Source organism: Petaurus breviceps, unplaced genomic scaffold (assembly GCF_028583685.1).
Source record: "Petaurus breviceps papuanus isolate PSGF00001 unplaced genomic scaffold, PetGlider_PUasm1.0 189, whole genome shotgun sequence".
Taxonomy (NCBI): domain Eukaryota; kingdom Metazoa; phylum Chordata; class Mammalia; order Diprotodontia; family Petauridae; genus Petaurus; species Petaurus breviceps.
In genome coordinates, this window is record NW_027185809.1 from 31,168,344 (window position 1) to 31,185,116 (window position 16,773).

The 16,773-nt window shown below is 41.9% G+C and overlaps 1 protein-coding gene across 1 annotated transcript in view; it reads right to left on the minus strand.

The window, feature by feature from the left end:
* LTBP2 (latent transforming growth factor beta binding protein 2) overlaps nt 1–16,773 on the minus strand; it is a 204,309-nt gene that overhangs the window by 51,015 nt on the left and 136,521 nt on the right. Inside the window, exons 10-11 of the mRNA XM_069092220.1 lie at nt 1,838–1,960; nt 424–588 (exon numbers count right to left, since the gene is read on the minus strand). Coding sequence (XP_068948321.1) covers nt 424–588; nt 1,838–1,960 — 288 coding nt within the window. The remainder of the gene's footprint in view (nt 1–423; nt 589–1,837; nt 1,961–16,773) is intronic.

Genomic DNA, 16,773 nt, shown 5'->3' on the forward strand with positions numbered 1-16,773 from the left:
CTCCCTCTCCTTTTTTCCTTCCCTCACTCCTTTCCTCTCCTCTCCTCTCCCCTCCCTCCTTCCTTTTTTCCTTCCACCCACCCTCCCTCTCCTTTCCCTTCCTTCCTTCTTTCCTTCCTTTTTCCTTTCTTCCCTTCCCTCCCTCCTTTCCTTCCTCCTCTTCTGTAAAATGAGAGGGTTGAACTAGATGACCTCCAAGGCCCCTTCCAGCTCTAGATCTTTGATCCCATGGTGTTAAGGAAGGAGCTCATAGCTTCTAGCAGACCATCCAGGAGGGAAACACCATGTATCTCTTCCCAAGCAGCCTGTCACCTTTTCATGAAGTGGTCTTCTCCTTCCATTGGGGTTGTAAAGCTGGTGGATGTCCAGGGTGGAGGGGTATAGGGCTCAGGGAGTACAGAGGAGGCACAGGGAGATGGTTACCTGAGCCAGGCAGGGGACACTTCTCACATTTCTTCCCCCATCCTTTGCCAACTCGACTGCAGCAGCAAATTTGCTTGGTGATCCTCTGGGCCAGGGGCAGTGTACACGTGTCAGCCCCTGCTGATCGGAAGCACAGCCCCTGCTCCATGGACACGGCCTTATCAGCTGGAATAGAAAAGGCATTAATTTGTCTCAAATTACCATCATGGGGAAAGGAAAAGAGTGCTCTCCCTTCCTCTTTCTGTAAGGTAGCAAGTTTCAGTAAGAATTTTCTGAGCACCTGCTCTGCTCCCAGTACTATACAAAGTAGGTGAACAATACAGAAGTGAAATATGCAATCCCTGCCCTCAAAAAGCTTACATTTAATTTGACTGGGATTGATAACAGATATATGAAACAACTTGAGAAGGCTGTGCCTAGGAATTGGTTTGTATCTGACTCTCCATGATGCCATATGGAGTTTTCTTGGCAGAGATACTGGAATGGTTTGCTATTTCCTTCCCCAGCTCATTTTACAGATAAAGAAACTGAGGCAAACAGGGTTAAGTGACTTGCCCAGGGTCACACAGGCTTGATTTGAACTTGGGAAGAGGAGTCTTCCTGACTCCAGGCCCAGCACTCTATCCACTTTGACACCTAGATGCCTCTTATTTTCTACAATTCAACTCAAATGACACTTCTTCTTCAATGCCCCCATTGCCCAGCTGGAAAGGATCACTCCTAACTCTTTATTTCACGTATTTGTAACATGCCACAATCTGCATTCTTTTACTAATCTTCCTCCCACCCCCACCGCTCCACCAGATGATAAGCAAACTGCAGGCTGAATTAACTAATCAAACAATTAATTAATTAATTGATTTGTAGGGACCAGAAGGAATAGAGCTTTTGGGTAATTTTGCATTTACTCAGTTGGAGCTTGGCTGGTTTTCATGGGAAAAACCCAGACCAGGCTTACATAACTGTCAACTGTCTCTGACAACAGCAAGAGAGGGCAACATTATCCTGTTTTATTTGGCTCCTCTCTGCTTATGAGAAAGAAGTCACATCCAGGCCAGCTGACACTGCTCTTTTGTCTGGCTGATACCTTGAACACTGTGTTATCCCAGCTGGCAATTCCATCCCACCCTGAATTACTGCAAACAACCCCAAGAGTAGATGTGAATGTATGTATGGGCATGCCCACATGTATGAGATGAAGGAAAACCAATGTGCACATACATCCACACACTGAAACACAAGCATACAGGAGAATGCAATGACACAGAGACACAAAACCACAAGTTCCTATGCACTGGTGGAAATGATAAAGTTAAATAGGTGGAATTTAACACAGCATTCGGGAAGGGGATTCTGCCAGTTCCTGGGCTCTCTGAGAGCACAGCCCTCACCTCCACCAGCTGAGGGCACTTACACACACAGTGGCTTCGAGATGGGTCCAACATGTTGCCTGGCTTGCAAGTGCAGAGGTAGCTACCTCGGGTGTTCACACACTCAGCATCCTTGCACAATCCCAGCAGAAGGCATTCATTGATATCTGCAAAATCAGAAGAGAAAAAATGGTAACACTGACACCCATGGATCTCAGTTGACTGATAGAGGAGAGGCTGGACTGGAGGGTCACAAGCAAGATGTCAGAGCTAAGCACTGGAGGAGGGGACAAAAGTAGAGCTAGGCACTAGGTGGCCCCGTGCCCTTTGCTACAGCCTTTCCCTTAGCCTTCCCCCAGTACTCTCCAGGAAGATGAAGAAAAAGCTAGCCTCAGTTGGGCCCCTATTTCCGGTAAGCTCAACTAGACAGAGCATGATTTTATATCTCTCTTTATTGCCTATTCTACACTGTATTACACTAGGAAGGAGGGGGCTAGCACCCACTCCACAACCTTTGACTCCGACAAACACCTACAAATGCCAGCTCCCCACAATGAAATATGCATACAAGAGTGCACATGTATATACTCATACACACATGCAAACATACTTTGATCATCATTCAGGGAAAGATGATGCAAGGCTGGTCAAAATTAGAAGAGTTTTGAGGTGCCAGTTGGGAGAGCTGTTTCAGATGTGAAAGAATTCAATTAGATGATTTTCTCCTAACCAAGGGGAGATTTATTGATGCAAAAGCAGCAGGCTAGCCCTGGAAGAAGGACTAGTAATTAATAGAGTGACAGGGGCTTGTTTTTGTCAGGACAGGATAAGGAAAACTGGGGAAATTGTATGACCCAGGATGAGGGAGACGTGGAATTTTGTGGTCCAGGATAAGGGGGAAGTTTTATGGTATTCCGAGATCAGGAGGAGAGAAGTTAGGATGCCCTCAGACTCAAGGAGGGGCCTCACAGGGTGCTGAAAAAGCAACCCTTAATAGTAACCCTTGTATCCACATCAACAGCCAACATTTATATAGCGTTTACTATGTAACAGGCAGTGTGCTAAGCACTCTACAATTATTGTCTCATTATTTGATCTCACAACAACCCCAGAAGGTAGGTGCTATTATTATCCCTAGTTTACAGATGAGGAAACGGCCAAGTGACATGTCCAACCAACTAGCAAGTATCTAAGGCTAGATTCGAACTCAGGTCTTCCTGAGGCTTAGTGCTATAACCACTGTACCTAGCTTTCTCTCTGTATCTTCCAGCCTTTTCCTATTTCTCCATACTGAAAGGCAAAATTCAGTCATGGAGTCTTCATGCCCATTCTGGCCTCACATCCACCACCTTTTGGTACAAAAACCAGCAATAAATATGCCAATTTCCTGGGCAGGGGAGGGAATACCCTGGAGGAACTTTTAAGTTTAATCTGCATTGTTAATTGCTTTCTTAGCTCTGGGCAATCAACAAAACAATGAATCAAGCCCTGGTTTGTAATTTACTAATTTACAATCAATCAGTTGGAGTTGCCTCAGGTTCCCTATTGTTAAAATATCTCTAGGGAATCAACTTTCTTTAATCTATCTGAGTAACCCCTTTCAGGGTCTTACTACTGAGATCTCGTATCAGAGGTTCTCTCTTGACAGAGTCTAGGTACAATGAAGTGATGGGTTGTTATTTCTGTCCAGAGAGAAGCTGAGAACTTCAGTGTCTTTCAGTTTCCCCAATAGTGGTCACTAGATCCTCTACAAGGATTCAGATTCACATGGCTCAAAACTGTTGTTGTTTAGTTGTTTTCAGTCATGTCCAACTCTTCGTGACTCCTTTTGAGGAGGGTTTTGTTTTGTTTTGTTTTTTCCGGCGAAGATACTGGAGTAGTTTGTTATTTATTTCTTCCTTCAGCTCATCTTACAGATGAGTGACTGAGGCTTAACAGGGTTAAGCTGACTTTCCCAGGTTCACACAGTTGGGATGTGTCTGAGGTCAGATTTGAATTCAGGAAGATAAGTCTTCCTGACTCATCATTTCACCACCTAGCTGCTCAGGTTCAAAACATAGAACAATCTTACCGTGTTTCCCCGATAATAAGACACTGTCTTATTAATTTTTTGGACAGAAAAACACCAGAGGGCTTATTTTCAGGGGAGGGCTTATTTTAATGAACATTGACAGCAATTTTAATAAACAGGTAAATGTGAACAAAAAAATGTACCTTTATTCAATAAGCAAATCACTGGGGAAGGACAGGATGATGCACTCACTGCTGCAGCTCTGATTGGATGCAGCTCGGAGCGCGGCGTGCGTTTCACGGCGGGGGGGAGAAGGTGCATACAGAGGGTACCATAATGTAGCGTGTAGCGCAGGGGATCACCTTCACTACAGTAGCAATCTCAATAGGGCTTATTTTCGGGGGAGGGCTTATTTTAGAGGAATCTTACACAGTAAGGGGAGGGCTTATTTTCGGGATAGGTCTTATTATCGGGGAAACACGGTATTTCAGCATTAAAGGACACAGAAAAGACTTGTATCTGAGTTAATGAAGAACCCTTTGTAACTCACGGTACTGGTGCTACCCAGCAAGGGGAGAAGGCCAGAATCTGCTCCTCTTTATCTGGTGTTGCTGGGAGGCCCTTGAGACCTTTTTGTGTGTAGCATGCTATCCTTAATGGATATCTCTGTGGCCACTGCTTCTTACTGCTGCTCTCCTTCCTTTACTTCCCCTCTCCACTGCAGTTTTTCTCCGCTGTTGTCAGGCATCATGCCCTTTCCATTGTCATTGCCATCCAGAGCCTTCCGCAGCGACTTCAGCTCTCTCACAAGATGTTGTAACTTATTCCTTCTTCCTTGCTCCATGAAGTTCATCTCTCTTCCAATAGATGGCGCTCATTATCTTTTCTCCTCGGGACCAACTCTAAAGCCATGATCAGGAGAGCTGCAGACAGTTCCTACAGCTCTGTGTGTGTGTGTGTGTGTTTTACCATTTGAATTCACAAACCTACCTTCCAATCAAAGTTTCAGCAACAGACTATGGGCATGCCTCCTTCCTGTTTTCCGCTCTAGGCCACTTTATGCTGAGTCAGTCCTATTTGCCTCCTCCCTCTCCCAGAATCATGGTAGTATGCCTTCTGCTCATATCAGCATGTCCCACACAGTCTAGAAGTTCTAACCGGACACTCCCACTCTCTCACAATTTTTCTTTTCCTCTCCTATCTTCGCCTGGGGCAGATGGGCTGAGTTATGCAAATTACCTCCAGCTGATTCTGCAAATAGAGGGTGAGGGGCAACCCCAACTTGATGTAAAGAAATTGAGTTCTTACATACATATCAACATACACAGCTTGTATCCTTGGAAAGTTCTTCTTATGACAATAATTATTAGCTAACAATAATGTTACAGTAGGACACTATTCCTTCTTGTATACTTATCTATGAAGAAGAAAATTAGCTGGCCACCAGACTTTATACGGAATCTCTACTGCCCCCGTGTTCCCATGTACCCTCTTCTACAAACACTCCATGGTTTATGGGGAGTGGAGCTCACAGGTGGCATGGGCCTCGCTATAAAGTCTCCCATAACCTTTTACAGGTTTTTCTGTAGCAGGGTCTTAGACTGTAAGGTCCAGGACAGGGAGACCTCCTGGTAAGCAGCTAGTACATCTCCTACAGAGAGGGGGCCTAACAAATGCTTCTGGTTGATGGTGATTATTATGTTGACAAAAGTTTTTCAGGAGGTCCTTGCTGTAGAGAGCTGGAAGCAGAGGGAAATGTAAAGAGGACGGAGCTGTCCTCAATGGTCCCAGAGAGACCTTACTAATGCTTTAAGCAGATAAACTGTTAATAGGAGCCAGCCAGACTTAATCAGAGCCACCTGCTCAGGCCCTGCCCACAGACTCCTTGCCAAATATGTGCTTTAGAGCATTTGGCATCAACCACAAGGACAAGGGCTGAAAGATGACCTGGCTAGGGCACTAAGGAAAACCAGCTGCTTGGCTGAATCCACTGAAAGGGGGTGAGGGCCCTCGGGAGGTACCACAGACACAGTACTTGTCAGGGACAGGTCCTGATGAAAATGTAGCTGGTCCCAGGGGTGCAGAGGTGAAGGGACCCCCTTCCTCCTGCCCAGATCCACAGTTGTCCCTTAGGGCCTAGCCTATGTGGGAAGGGTGACTGCCCTCAAGGGAGAGTTATCTAGTAGCCTGGATTATCTGGGGAAATTGAGAAAAGACAAAGATATCTCTGTACCTTTGCCTTCCTCTTCATACCTATTCTTTTCCTTTTGAAATCCTCTCCATCCTTCACTACCCAGAGCAGCTGCCACCTCCTACAGAAGGCTTCTCCAGTTCCCTGAAAATGAGCTATCCTTCCTTCAACCTCACATGACATTTGGTAGATGTCTCATGTCCTATTTTTTCATTTTACTTTTTGCAGTTATTGCATATCTATTGTAGAGTAATTCATTTCTTTTCATGTGTTCTATCTCTTCTGCTAGAGTATAAAGCTCCATGAGGGTGGGCACCATGTTTCATTACTTGTATCTCAATTAACATCTCTTTTAAAAAAAAAAGAGGAAGGAAGGAAGGGAAAAGGAAAAGAAAGGGAAGAAGAGGCATATGGATGCCCAGGTTCAGCAATCATGGTTTGGAAGGACAGTCATTTATCAAGCTGGACAAGTTTCCAAGAGGCCAGGCCACTGAGGATCATGTTCTTTCTTCCCCAAATGTAAAAATGTTGGTCACTATGCAAATGCCTGTTTGCTTTCTAGGTAACTCTGAATTGGGATTTCTTTTGGTTGCTCAGTACTTTCAAACTCTTTGTGACCTCTTTTAGGGTCTTCTTGGCAAAGATTTTTGGAGTGGTTGGCTATTTACTTTTCCAGGTCATTTTACAGATGAGGAAACCAAGGCAAACAGGGTTAAGTGACTTGTTCAGAGTCACACAGCTATTAAGTGTCAGAGGCCAGATTTGAACTCATTAAGAGGAGTCTTCCTGACTCCAAGCCCTACACTCTATCCACTGTGCCACCTAGTTGCCCTGACTTTGGGATAGGGAGGTAGGAATAGGTTCTTCATTATTTAATTTCTTTCTTCCTTTTTTTTTTTGCTTTTTGGAGGTGGGGGAAGGGCAGCGCAGTTGGGGTTGTGACTTGCCCAAGATCACACGGCTAGTAAATGTTAAGTGTCTGAGGTCAGATTTGAACTCAGGTCCTCCTGACTCCAGGGCTGGGTGCTCTATTCACTGTACCACCTAGCCACCCCAGTCTTTAATGTCTTTCAAGAACAACCCCCCCAAACAGTATCTTTGTGGATCTAGCCTTTTGTGTCTGATAGCCAGTCTCAGTTGACATCCACAGGGGGTTGCAGGCCTCTTGGATCATCACATCCCTGCCAAGGCTCAGAATACACACTAATAAGCTCTCATCGTCCTCTGTCTCTCTGATGGGGACTCCTTCTTAGAAATGACCAGTTCCATCCTTCCTTGTGTCAAAGGAGAACTCCCTGCACCAGTTACATCAATTAAACTTATTCTTCTCCTTGCTTTCCAAATTTTCCAGTGTTTAGCATAGTTCCTGGCACATAGTAGGTGCTTAATAAATGTTTAGTAAATGACTTCCTCCTTTCTGAGTTTCCCTCTATATCTTCTACAGTGTTCCATATCCTTTACTTTCTTCCCACTGCCCACCCACAGTCTAAAACCTCTTTGTGGCTTGGCAATCCCAAAGATAGAATGGTTAGTTACCATGAGGCCTCTGCCAGACCTCCAACCTGTTCTTGAGATCCATAGAAATGAAAAATCCTAAGCCTAGAAGCATACTCCTGAGGTCATCTAGATGAGAACTTCCAAACCTAAGGACTGGTCTGATGAAGAGTTATTATAAGAGGTCTATCTTGTTTAATTACTTGGCAAAGTAAACAAGTGAACAAGGGCAGAAGCAGGACCAGTGGAAAGAAATGATAAGGGAGTAAGATTTTGGCTTCATATAAAGAATATTCTAGTAATTAGAGCTGTCTGCCAATGGGGAGGCTACTGAATGAAACAGTGAGTTCTCTGTTACTAGAGGTAATCAAAGAGTTTATATGGCAGCCAAATGGATAGAGCACTGTTGTTGTTTGTCCTTATTTTCAAAGAAGATCAAAGACATCACAGGGTAAGGTCTTTGACTCATATGTGAATTGGATTTAAGTGAGGCAGTTACCCAAAGCTGTCTGCCTCACTTTCTCTTCCAGAGTCATCAAAGTCCAGTGGCAGGACAAAAGACAAGACGACTTGGGATGCAACTGATGACCTTAGCATCTTAAAGGTCTGGCCAAGCTCTCAGTGCTCCACAGCACATGTTTCAGTCACCTTCATGGCCATTGGGACAAATTGTTCTCATCTGCCCATTCTGCCTTGGGGGAAGACTTCACATGCTTGGAGTAGACATCCCCCTAACTCACCAATGCGTTTGAGGCCTACCTGGTTTAAGCCAGATGGTTTGCTAGGCATGCTACGACTTCTTGGAGCCACAGGTAAGAGTTGAGTGCCAGGTGGACACCAAAGGTGGATGAGCAGCTCTGAAAAGGGCTGGGCAATCCCTCATACCAGAGGTGCTAGTCCTACTGGAACATCCACAGCTATTAATGATACAACCCAGTCAGTAGTCAATCAATAAGCATTTATTAAGTGCCTACTATGTGCCAGGCACTGGGCTCAGCCTTGAGGATACAAAGATAAAAACAGGCCTTGTCAGGGCAGCTAGGTGGCGCAGTGAGTAGTAGACTCCAGCCCTGGAGTCAGGAGGACCTGAGTTCAAATTCGACCTCAGACACTTACTAGCTGTGTGATCTTGGGCAAGTCACTTAATCCCTGCCTTTCCCCCTCCAAAAAGACAAAAAAACAAAAACCAGGCCTTGTCCTCAAGAAGATCACATGCTATAATGAAGGAGACAATCTGCAAACAAGTATGTACATAAGATACATGCAAGGTGAACTGGAGATATTCTCAGAAGAAAGGCATTAGCAGTAGGGAGAAGCTGGGAAAGATCTCTAGCAGAAGTTGGGGTATCCTTGACACATGATAAGCCTAGTTGCTTCTAGGGTTTTGAAGGACTAACAGTGTCCTCTGAATTTTGACACCCTGGGACAAAGCTCCACTTTCCCCTCCCCTTCAGTAGTTATGGCTTTGGTGTTTAATAAATGCTTATTGAATGGAAATGAATGGTATAAGTAGTCTGTGCCAAGTACTAGAAGGATTGTCTCTATCAGTGATTAGCAACCTTGATTCATGGTCCCCTTTAAATGCCATGGAATTAATCAATACTGCTAAATCCAGGCACATATCACCCACAACATTCATTTTCATTCAACAAATATTTATTAAGCACTGAAGCAATAACTACTAGGGGTAGGGAGCAAAATGGAGCTTTATCCCAGCTTTACCAAAATTTATGATTTTATAGTACTTCAGCAGCCTAGAAACAGCTGAGCTTAGCAAGGAAGATGGGTCAAAATAGGAAGCTAACAAATATGGGCAGGTAGATGGTGCAGTGCATGGAGTGCTGGGCCTGGAGTCAGAAAGACTCATCTTCCTGAGTTCAAATCTGGTCTCAGATACTTACTAAGCTGTGGGACCCTGGGCAAGTCTCTTAACCCTGTTTGCCTCAGTTACCTCATCAATAAAATGAGTTGGAGAAGAAAATGTCTCATTTTAAAAATGAGGAAGCTGAGGCAAAGAGGATTAAGTGACTTGCCCAGTATCTAGTAAGCAGTATCAGTTAGTAAGCTAGTAAGTATCTGAGACCAGATTTGAACTCAGGAAGATGAGTCTTCCTGACTCCTACCCTCTTTCTGCCATAATTTGATCTACTTCCTTCCTTCTTTCAGGGATAGTAAGTGACTTAGCCAAGGTTATACAGGCAATAAGTGTAAGTAACTGCTCTGGAAAATAACAGAGTAAGATGTTTGGAGCTTGACCAGCTCCTTCCAACTGACCCTGTGTGCTTCACTTTCTTATTCTATAAATTTGTGAGAATTTACACATTCAGTTGAGTTATTTTCTTCAATATATTTATCTTGGGAAACTAATTATTCCAATATTTACTGTTGCTCAAAGAATTTTTCCAATTCCCCTGTTTGTTTTAGGACTGCAGAAATAGAGGGTACTTTACAAGTCAACCTCCCACCCATACAATAATCCCTTGTCAACATCTTTAACACACTGCCTGGTACAGGGTAGGAGCTTAATAAATGTTTTCTGCCTGACTGATCCTGACAGGGGGATTATAAGAACAGTAATAGCTAGCATTTATATAGTGCTTGAAGATTTGCGAAATGTTTCTTACATGCTATTTCATTTGATGCCCATAACAACCCAGCCATAGGTAAGTGCTATTATTATCCCCATTTTACAGATGAGGAAACAGAGAAATTAAGTCACTTGTCCAGGGTCACACTGCTAGTAAGAGACTGAGGCAGGATTTGAATTTCGGTCTTCCTTGAGTCCAGGTCTAGCACTCTGTCCATTAGGCCACCATTTAGCTTCTTGATTACCTCTAGTAACAGGGAATTCATTACTTCATTCAGTACCTTTCCACTGTCAGTTCTAATTGTTACATTGTTCTTTATGTTGAGCCAAATCTGACTCTGTATAATTTCTATCTACTGGTTCTAGTTCTGTCCTTGGGGGCAATAAGGAACAAGCCTTTTCTTCCATGATAGACCTTTAAATATTTGAATGCAATTTTCACATCTGCCTTTAGTCTTTTCTTCTCTAGACTAAACATTCCTGTTCTGAAGAGTTATATGAAGTGATACAGAGTGAAGAAAGTAGAATTAAAACAACAATATACATACTGACTAAAGCTATGTAAAAAGCAACCAAATCTGGAAAAATATGTAGAAGAAAATGAGTTCAGAAGGGGACACCTAAGCAAACAGTTCATTTTTGTCAACATCATACTAACACTGATATACACATTTAAAAATAAATGATAAATAGTGGTGTTTATGGTTCATCTTTTATTCCTGTTTGTTTCTGTTAGTAATTATTAAGTTTGGAATACTTTGGGAGAAAAGAAAACAATCATGACTAATTCCTTGCACTGTTCCTCATATGGCATAGTTTTAAGACCCCTCATTCTCCCAGTTGACCCGCTCCCTTTGGATGTGCTCCAGTTTGCCACTAATCTTCTTAAAACACAAACAATTTAAATGATGACCACAGTAATGTAGAGGGGGAAAAACAGTTAAAAACCTTAAGAAATCTGATCAATGCAATGGGCAATCTTGACTCTAAAAGACCAATGATGAAACATATTGTTCTGCTTTCCTCAAACAGATGGTGGACTAGCGGTGTGGAATGAAGATATGTTAACTGACATGGACAACGTGTTGGTTTGTTTTACTTAATTATACTTTTTTGTTATGGGGTGGATCTTTTGGGGGGAAGTGGGATCAATGGGAAGTGATACTGATAAAAAAAAGAATCAATAATACTTCAAAAAGAAAGGAAGAAAAGAAGGAAGGAAGGAAGAAGGGAGAGAGGGAGGGAAGGAAGGAAAAGATGTAGTAGAAAGGAACAGTGGACCTGGATCATAGATCAAGAGCTATAAGGAACTTCAGAGGCCATCTAGTCCAATCCCTTCATTTTACAGGTAAAGAAACTGAGGTTCAGGGATATTAAGTGACTTAGCCAAGGTTATATAGGCAATAAGTGTAAGTAACTGCTCTGGAAAATAACAGAGTAAGATGTTTGGAACAAGGCTACCTCCTTACATACATCTTAAAAAACAGTCAATAGAAATGTCAAATTGTTGGTTGGGGTAAAGGAATGGATCTGAAAAATATTAAATAAAAAAATCAGCCAAAATAGAAATCGAGCAAAACGAAGAGAGCCAGCAAAATTTTTAAAAATACTATGGAGCAAATGAATTATCTAATGCACTAGGAGCAACACATATGGAACAAGAGAAGGTGGGCGGCATTTCAAAGAGGCATCATTACACAGCTAAATGGAACATTCCAAGAAAATGAGCAAGATAAACACTAGTAACAAAGGCACAAGTCCCTCTGAAATAAGGCTTTGTCCAAAGTCACCGACGATCTCTTCATGGCCAGATCTAATAATGACTTGCTCTCAGTCCTCATCCTTTCTGGCTTTTCTGCAGTATTTGATGCTTCTGATCACCTTCTCCTCTCTCTAGGTTTTCCTGGTTTTGCTCGCTCTTGGTTTTCCTCCCTATCTGACCATTCCTTTTTAGTCTCCTTTGCTGAATCATTATCCATGTTGTATCTGTTAGCTATGAATGTACTCCAAGGCTCTATCCCTGGTCCTTTTCTCTTTCTTTCTATACTCTATCATTTGGCAGATCCACCTCATCATCTCTATGCAAGTGATGCACAAATCTATTTATTCCAGCCTTGTCTGTCTATGGAATTCCACATCACAAACAATTGGATATTCCAATGGCATAGTGAACATAAAACATTAAAAACTCAACTTGTCTTTTCCCCCAAAATTACTATTTGTTGACTAGTTGAACTTAAAAAAAAAAAAACTACGAGAGGAACTGAAGTTATAATTAAGAGATGCTAAAAAATATGGCCTCTGACATTTACTAGTTATGTGACCCTGGGCAAGTCACTTAACCTTGTTTCCTTAGTTTCCTCATCTGTAAAAATGAGTTGGAGACGGACATGGCAAACTGCTCCAGTATCTTTCCAAGAAAACCCAAATGGATTCACGAAGAGTTGGATATGACTGAAGCAACAACAACAATATGGGGAGGAAATAATATAGAAAGAAAACAGACAATGTGGAAAAGATAACACTGATTACAAGGGTTAACACAGATCAACTGGGACAAATATCAGTTTAGAAAATAACCAAATTGGGAAGATTATAGGATCAAGTTATACAGGGTGTCCCTAAAGTCTGGACACATAGGACATCTCATTAACTATGCATATTTTCAAGAAATTAAATGAATGAAATTTTCAACAACATTTTAATTAGCGTAAATTTTAGCCATGACAATTTCATATGGAATAAAAGCTTTCATTAGAAAATTGAAAACTATTTTCCATATTAATGAGATTAATTTAATTATTGAAAACTATTTTCCATATTAATGAGATTAATTTAATTAATGAGGTTTCCTATGTCTTCCTATGAAATCTCATTTATGCTAATTAAATAAAATGTTGTTGAAAATTTCATTCATTTCATTTCTTGAAAATGTGCATTTTCTGTGTCCAGACTTTAGGGACACCCTTGTAGATCTCAAAGATAGATCACAGTGCAACAAGCTTAGGAATGCTGACATCCCAGAAAATGGAGAGAAAAGAAATACTCTAAATTCTAGGATGTACACTAAAACTTTCTAGAATTATCCAGAATAAGCTGTGACATACAAAGGGAAAAAATACAGAGGACTCTGGCAAAGACAGATCCTAGATTCAGCGCTATTGGACACTTTACAGTTGAACTTCAAGATTATAAGTTAAGGAAAAACATCAAGCTGTAAGAAGAAATACAGAAATTGCCTACCAAAGAACATTCATCATATTGGACTTCTCAGTAAGGACAAAGGGCAATTAAAAGACCTGGAATATAGCATAAACAAAATTTAAAAGCATGGATTTCCTCATTATCTACCCAATAAAGCTCAATATTGGTTTTGAAGCAAGCAATAAGCATTTGAAAGTCTACCAGTTTAAAAGATTTGCAGAAAGAAATATCCACTTCAAGGAAATCTTCCAAAAAAAGCTAAGTCTTTGGGCCTCTTCAAAAGTACTTAAAACAATTCACACTTCTTAGATCAAGATAAATCATTTGTTAATGTAACCCATGTGTCAACTAAAGACAGACTAGGTTCAGTCCTGGAGACTTAACTGAAAATAGCACCATGGCTTGAGTCCCCACCCAAGAATCTACTCTCTAGAAACATCTGAATTCTGCTTGTTTCTAGGTTATTCTAGTTAGTTCATCAGTTAGCAGCCAAGGCAACCAATGAAAGCAGAAACATATTTATTACAAACAGATAAGAATATAAATGGAATCAGACTGAAGTACAGTAGCCAAGAACAAATTGCCAATAGCCATAAGAACAATCTCTCCAATGTGGGTAGAGGTGGAGAATTTGAGAATTAATTAAATTAATTATTTAATTTATTAAATTAATTACTTGGGGAATTTAATTTCTTTGGGAAAGACTGAATTGGTATCACCTCTCAGTCTTGGGCCTCCTTGCTTCTTGCTTCCTGTAGGAGCAAGACCCCGTGGTGCTCAAATCCAGGCCGTGTCCCCCTTTCCCCAGGCACAGTCTCCTCCCCATTCCTACCAAGGAGTTCTGGCAAAGGGGCAAAATAGGAGGGTATCCTGGATTGGGAGAATGGCAGATTCAAGAGACTAAGAAGGCCTCAGATACTTGGGCCCTTGAGAGACTCACAGAGATCTCAGATTTGGAAATCTCAAGTCTGCTTTTTTTAGGAGACAAGAGAATTTGGGTTCCTGAAACCCAAAGACCTTGGTTAGCAAGAAAGTCTGAGGGTGGGGTCCAATAGCCCATTCCTCCATTGCTGCCACTGCCACCTTTTCCCTCCTAGACAAATTTCCTAAGTTACTGGCCTTTGGCTCTCCTTCTCTCTCTCTCTCTCTCTCTCTCTCTCTCTCTCTCTCTCTCTCTCTCCCCTGCCTTCTTCCATTAATCTTTAGCCTATAACACGGTGGGAAATAATCTCTGTAAAATGAATAGGTTGAACTAGATAGATAGCCACTGAGGGCCCTTCCAACTCTATATTTTTTCTTTCCTTTTTTTTGGAGACAATCAAGGTTAAGTGACTTGTCCCACACAGCTAGTAAGTGTCTGAGGCTAGATTTGAACTCAAGTCCTCCCAACTTCAGGGCTGGTGCTACCACCTAGCTACCCCTAGGAGCTTTTTTTTTTTCTATTATCATCCTACATACCCTGGCTTCTTCCTACCTTTGTAGGCTCCTTACATCTTAGTCCTCTCCACATAGCCTGTGATACAGTGACACTGGCTTCCTTACTGTTCCTCATCCATCTCCCAACTCCAATCATTTTCACTCTCTCCCATGACTGGAACTCTCCCTCCTCATCTTCATTTCCTTCCTAACATCGACTACATTTCCACCTTCTGTAAAAGCCTTTCCCAGTCCTTCTTACTCTTCTTTTTTTTATTTTTTTGCTTTTTGGAGGGCAATTGGGGTTAAGTGACTTGCCCAAGGTCACACGGCTAGTTTTTGTGTTAAGTGTCTGAGTTGGGATTTGAACTTAGGTCCTCCTGACTCCAGGGCCAGTGCTCTATTCACTGTGCCACCTAGCCTCCCCATCCTTCTTACTCTTAATGTCTTCCCTCTGAGACTACTTCCAATTGGTCCCATATACATCTTGTTTATATATAGTTGTTTGTATGTTGTCTCCTCCCCCCACTTCTTGGACTATGAGTTTCTTGAGAGCAGGAACTGACCTTTGCCTCTTTTTTTTTTTTTTTTGTATCCCTAGCACTTAGCATAGTATCTGGCACACGTTGCCATTCAGTTGTTTTTCAGCTGTTTTCTTGGCAAAGATACTGGAGTAGTTTGCTTCTCCAGCTCATTTTAAAGATAAGGAAACTGAAGCAAACAGTGTTAAATGACTTGCCCAGGGTCACACAGCTTGTAAGTGTCTGAGGCCAGATTTGAACTCAGGAAAATCAGTTTTCTGACTCCAGGCCAGCACTCTATGCACTATGGCACCACCTAGCTGCACCTGGTACACCGTAGGTGCTTAATAAATGCTTGTTGTCTGACTGCTGCAACACTCACATATTTGGACTCCTAACAGTACTACCTGGATTTGTCTGACATGAATCCTGTCCTTGCAAGAAATTTTTCCTCCACCATCTCCTCTCATCTCAAAGAGAAGCCATTTCCTTTAATCACTACACTGACAATAAGAGAGAAACAGAGAAGAAAAAGGGGAAGAGAATGAGGAGAGAGAATAGTGGGAGCAAAGTAATCCTAGAATAAAGCTATTATATTTGATAAAGGGGAGGTTCAAGATGAAGATATCTATCTAGTTACCAATATAGAATGGAAGAGCCAAAGAGCAATTTTAGTCTGATTGCTTTTTTTTTTTTTTTGTAGAGATAGTATGGTACAGGAGAAAGAGCACTGGACACTTTGTCTCTTCTTATGTGACCTTGGGTAAGTCACTTGATTTCCTGGGCTTCAGTTTCTACATCTGTAAAAATGAAGGTGTTGGTCCCTGAGATTGCTTTCTAGGTCTAAATCTATAATCCTGTTAAATGATGCAAATTGAAATGAGTAGAGCTGGATTCATATCTGCACATGTTAGCTACAACTATACATTAAAAAACAACAAATCAGAGTTAGAAGAACCTTGTATGGAAATGAAAAGAGACAGAGCAAATTAATTTCTTTTGTTTTCTGTTCATTTTCTTGGTTCTACTTTGTCAAATGCTAGAAGTTCTATGTAATATTTTGTTGTGTACTTTGTATTTTATTTGATTGTCTTTATTGTTGGTGGCTCTTTGGTTCATCATAAACTTTTTTAAAAATAAGGATGCTCTACTTCTCTTTAACTATACAACCCCCTGCCCACCGCCACTCAAATCAGGACTTTAACCAGGACTGTGATGCCGACATACAGGACTCAAAATTGCATGGGTGTCTACTGCTAACGTCATGCATGTACCCCTTCCTGCCACCCCACAGTCAGTAAGGCAATGATCTCTCTGGGAGAAAAGCCAGAAATATCCACCCTATACTTTAGGGTATGTCCATGAGGTCAGGACCAGTCAATACTTGGTGTTGCTGCCTTGGTTCTGGAAAAGAACTCAAGCCAGCCTCTAATGTAAAGCAGCCTCTTGGCATCTCTCTCTCTCTCTCTCTCTCTCTCTCTCTCTTCCTCTTCAGACTTGTGCTCTTCCGAGCTCCTCTCTCTCTCTCTCTCTCTCTCTCTCTCTCTCTCTCTCTC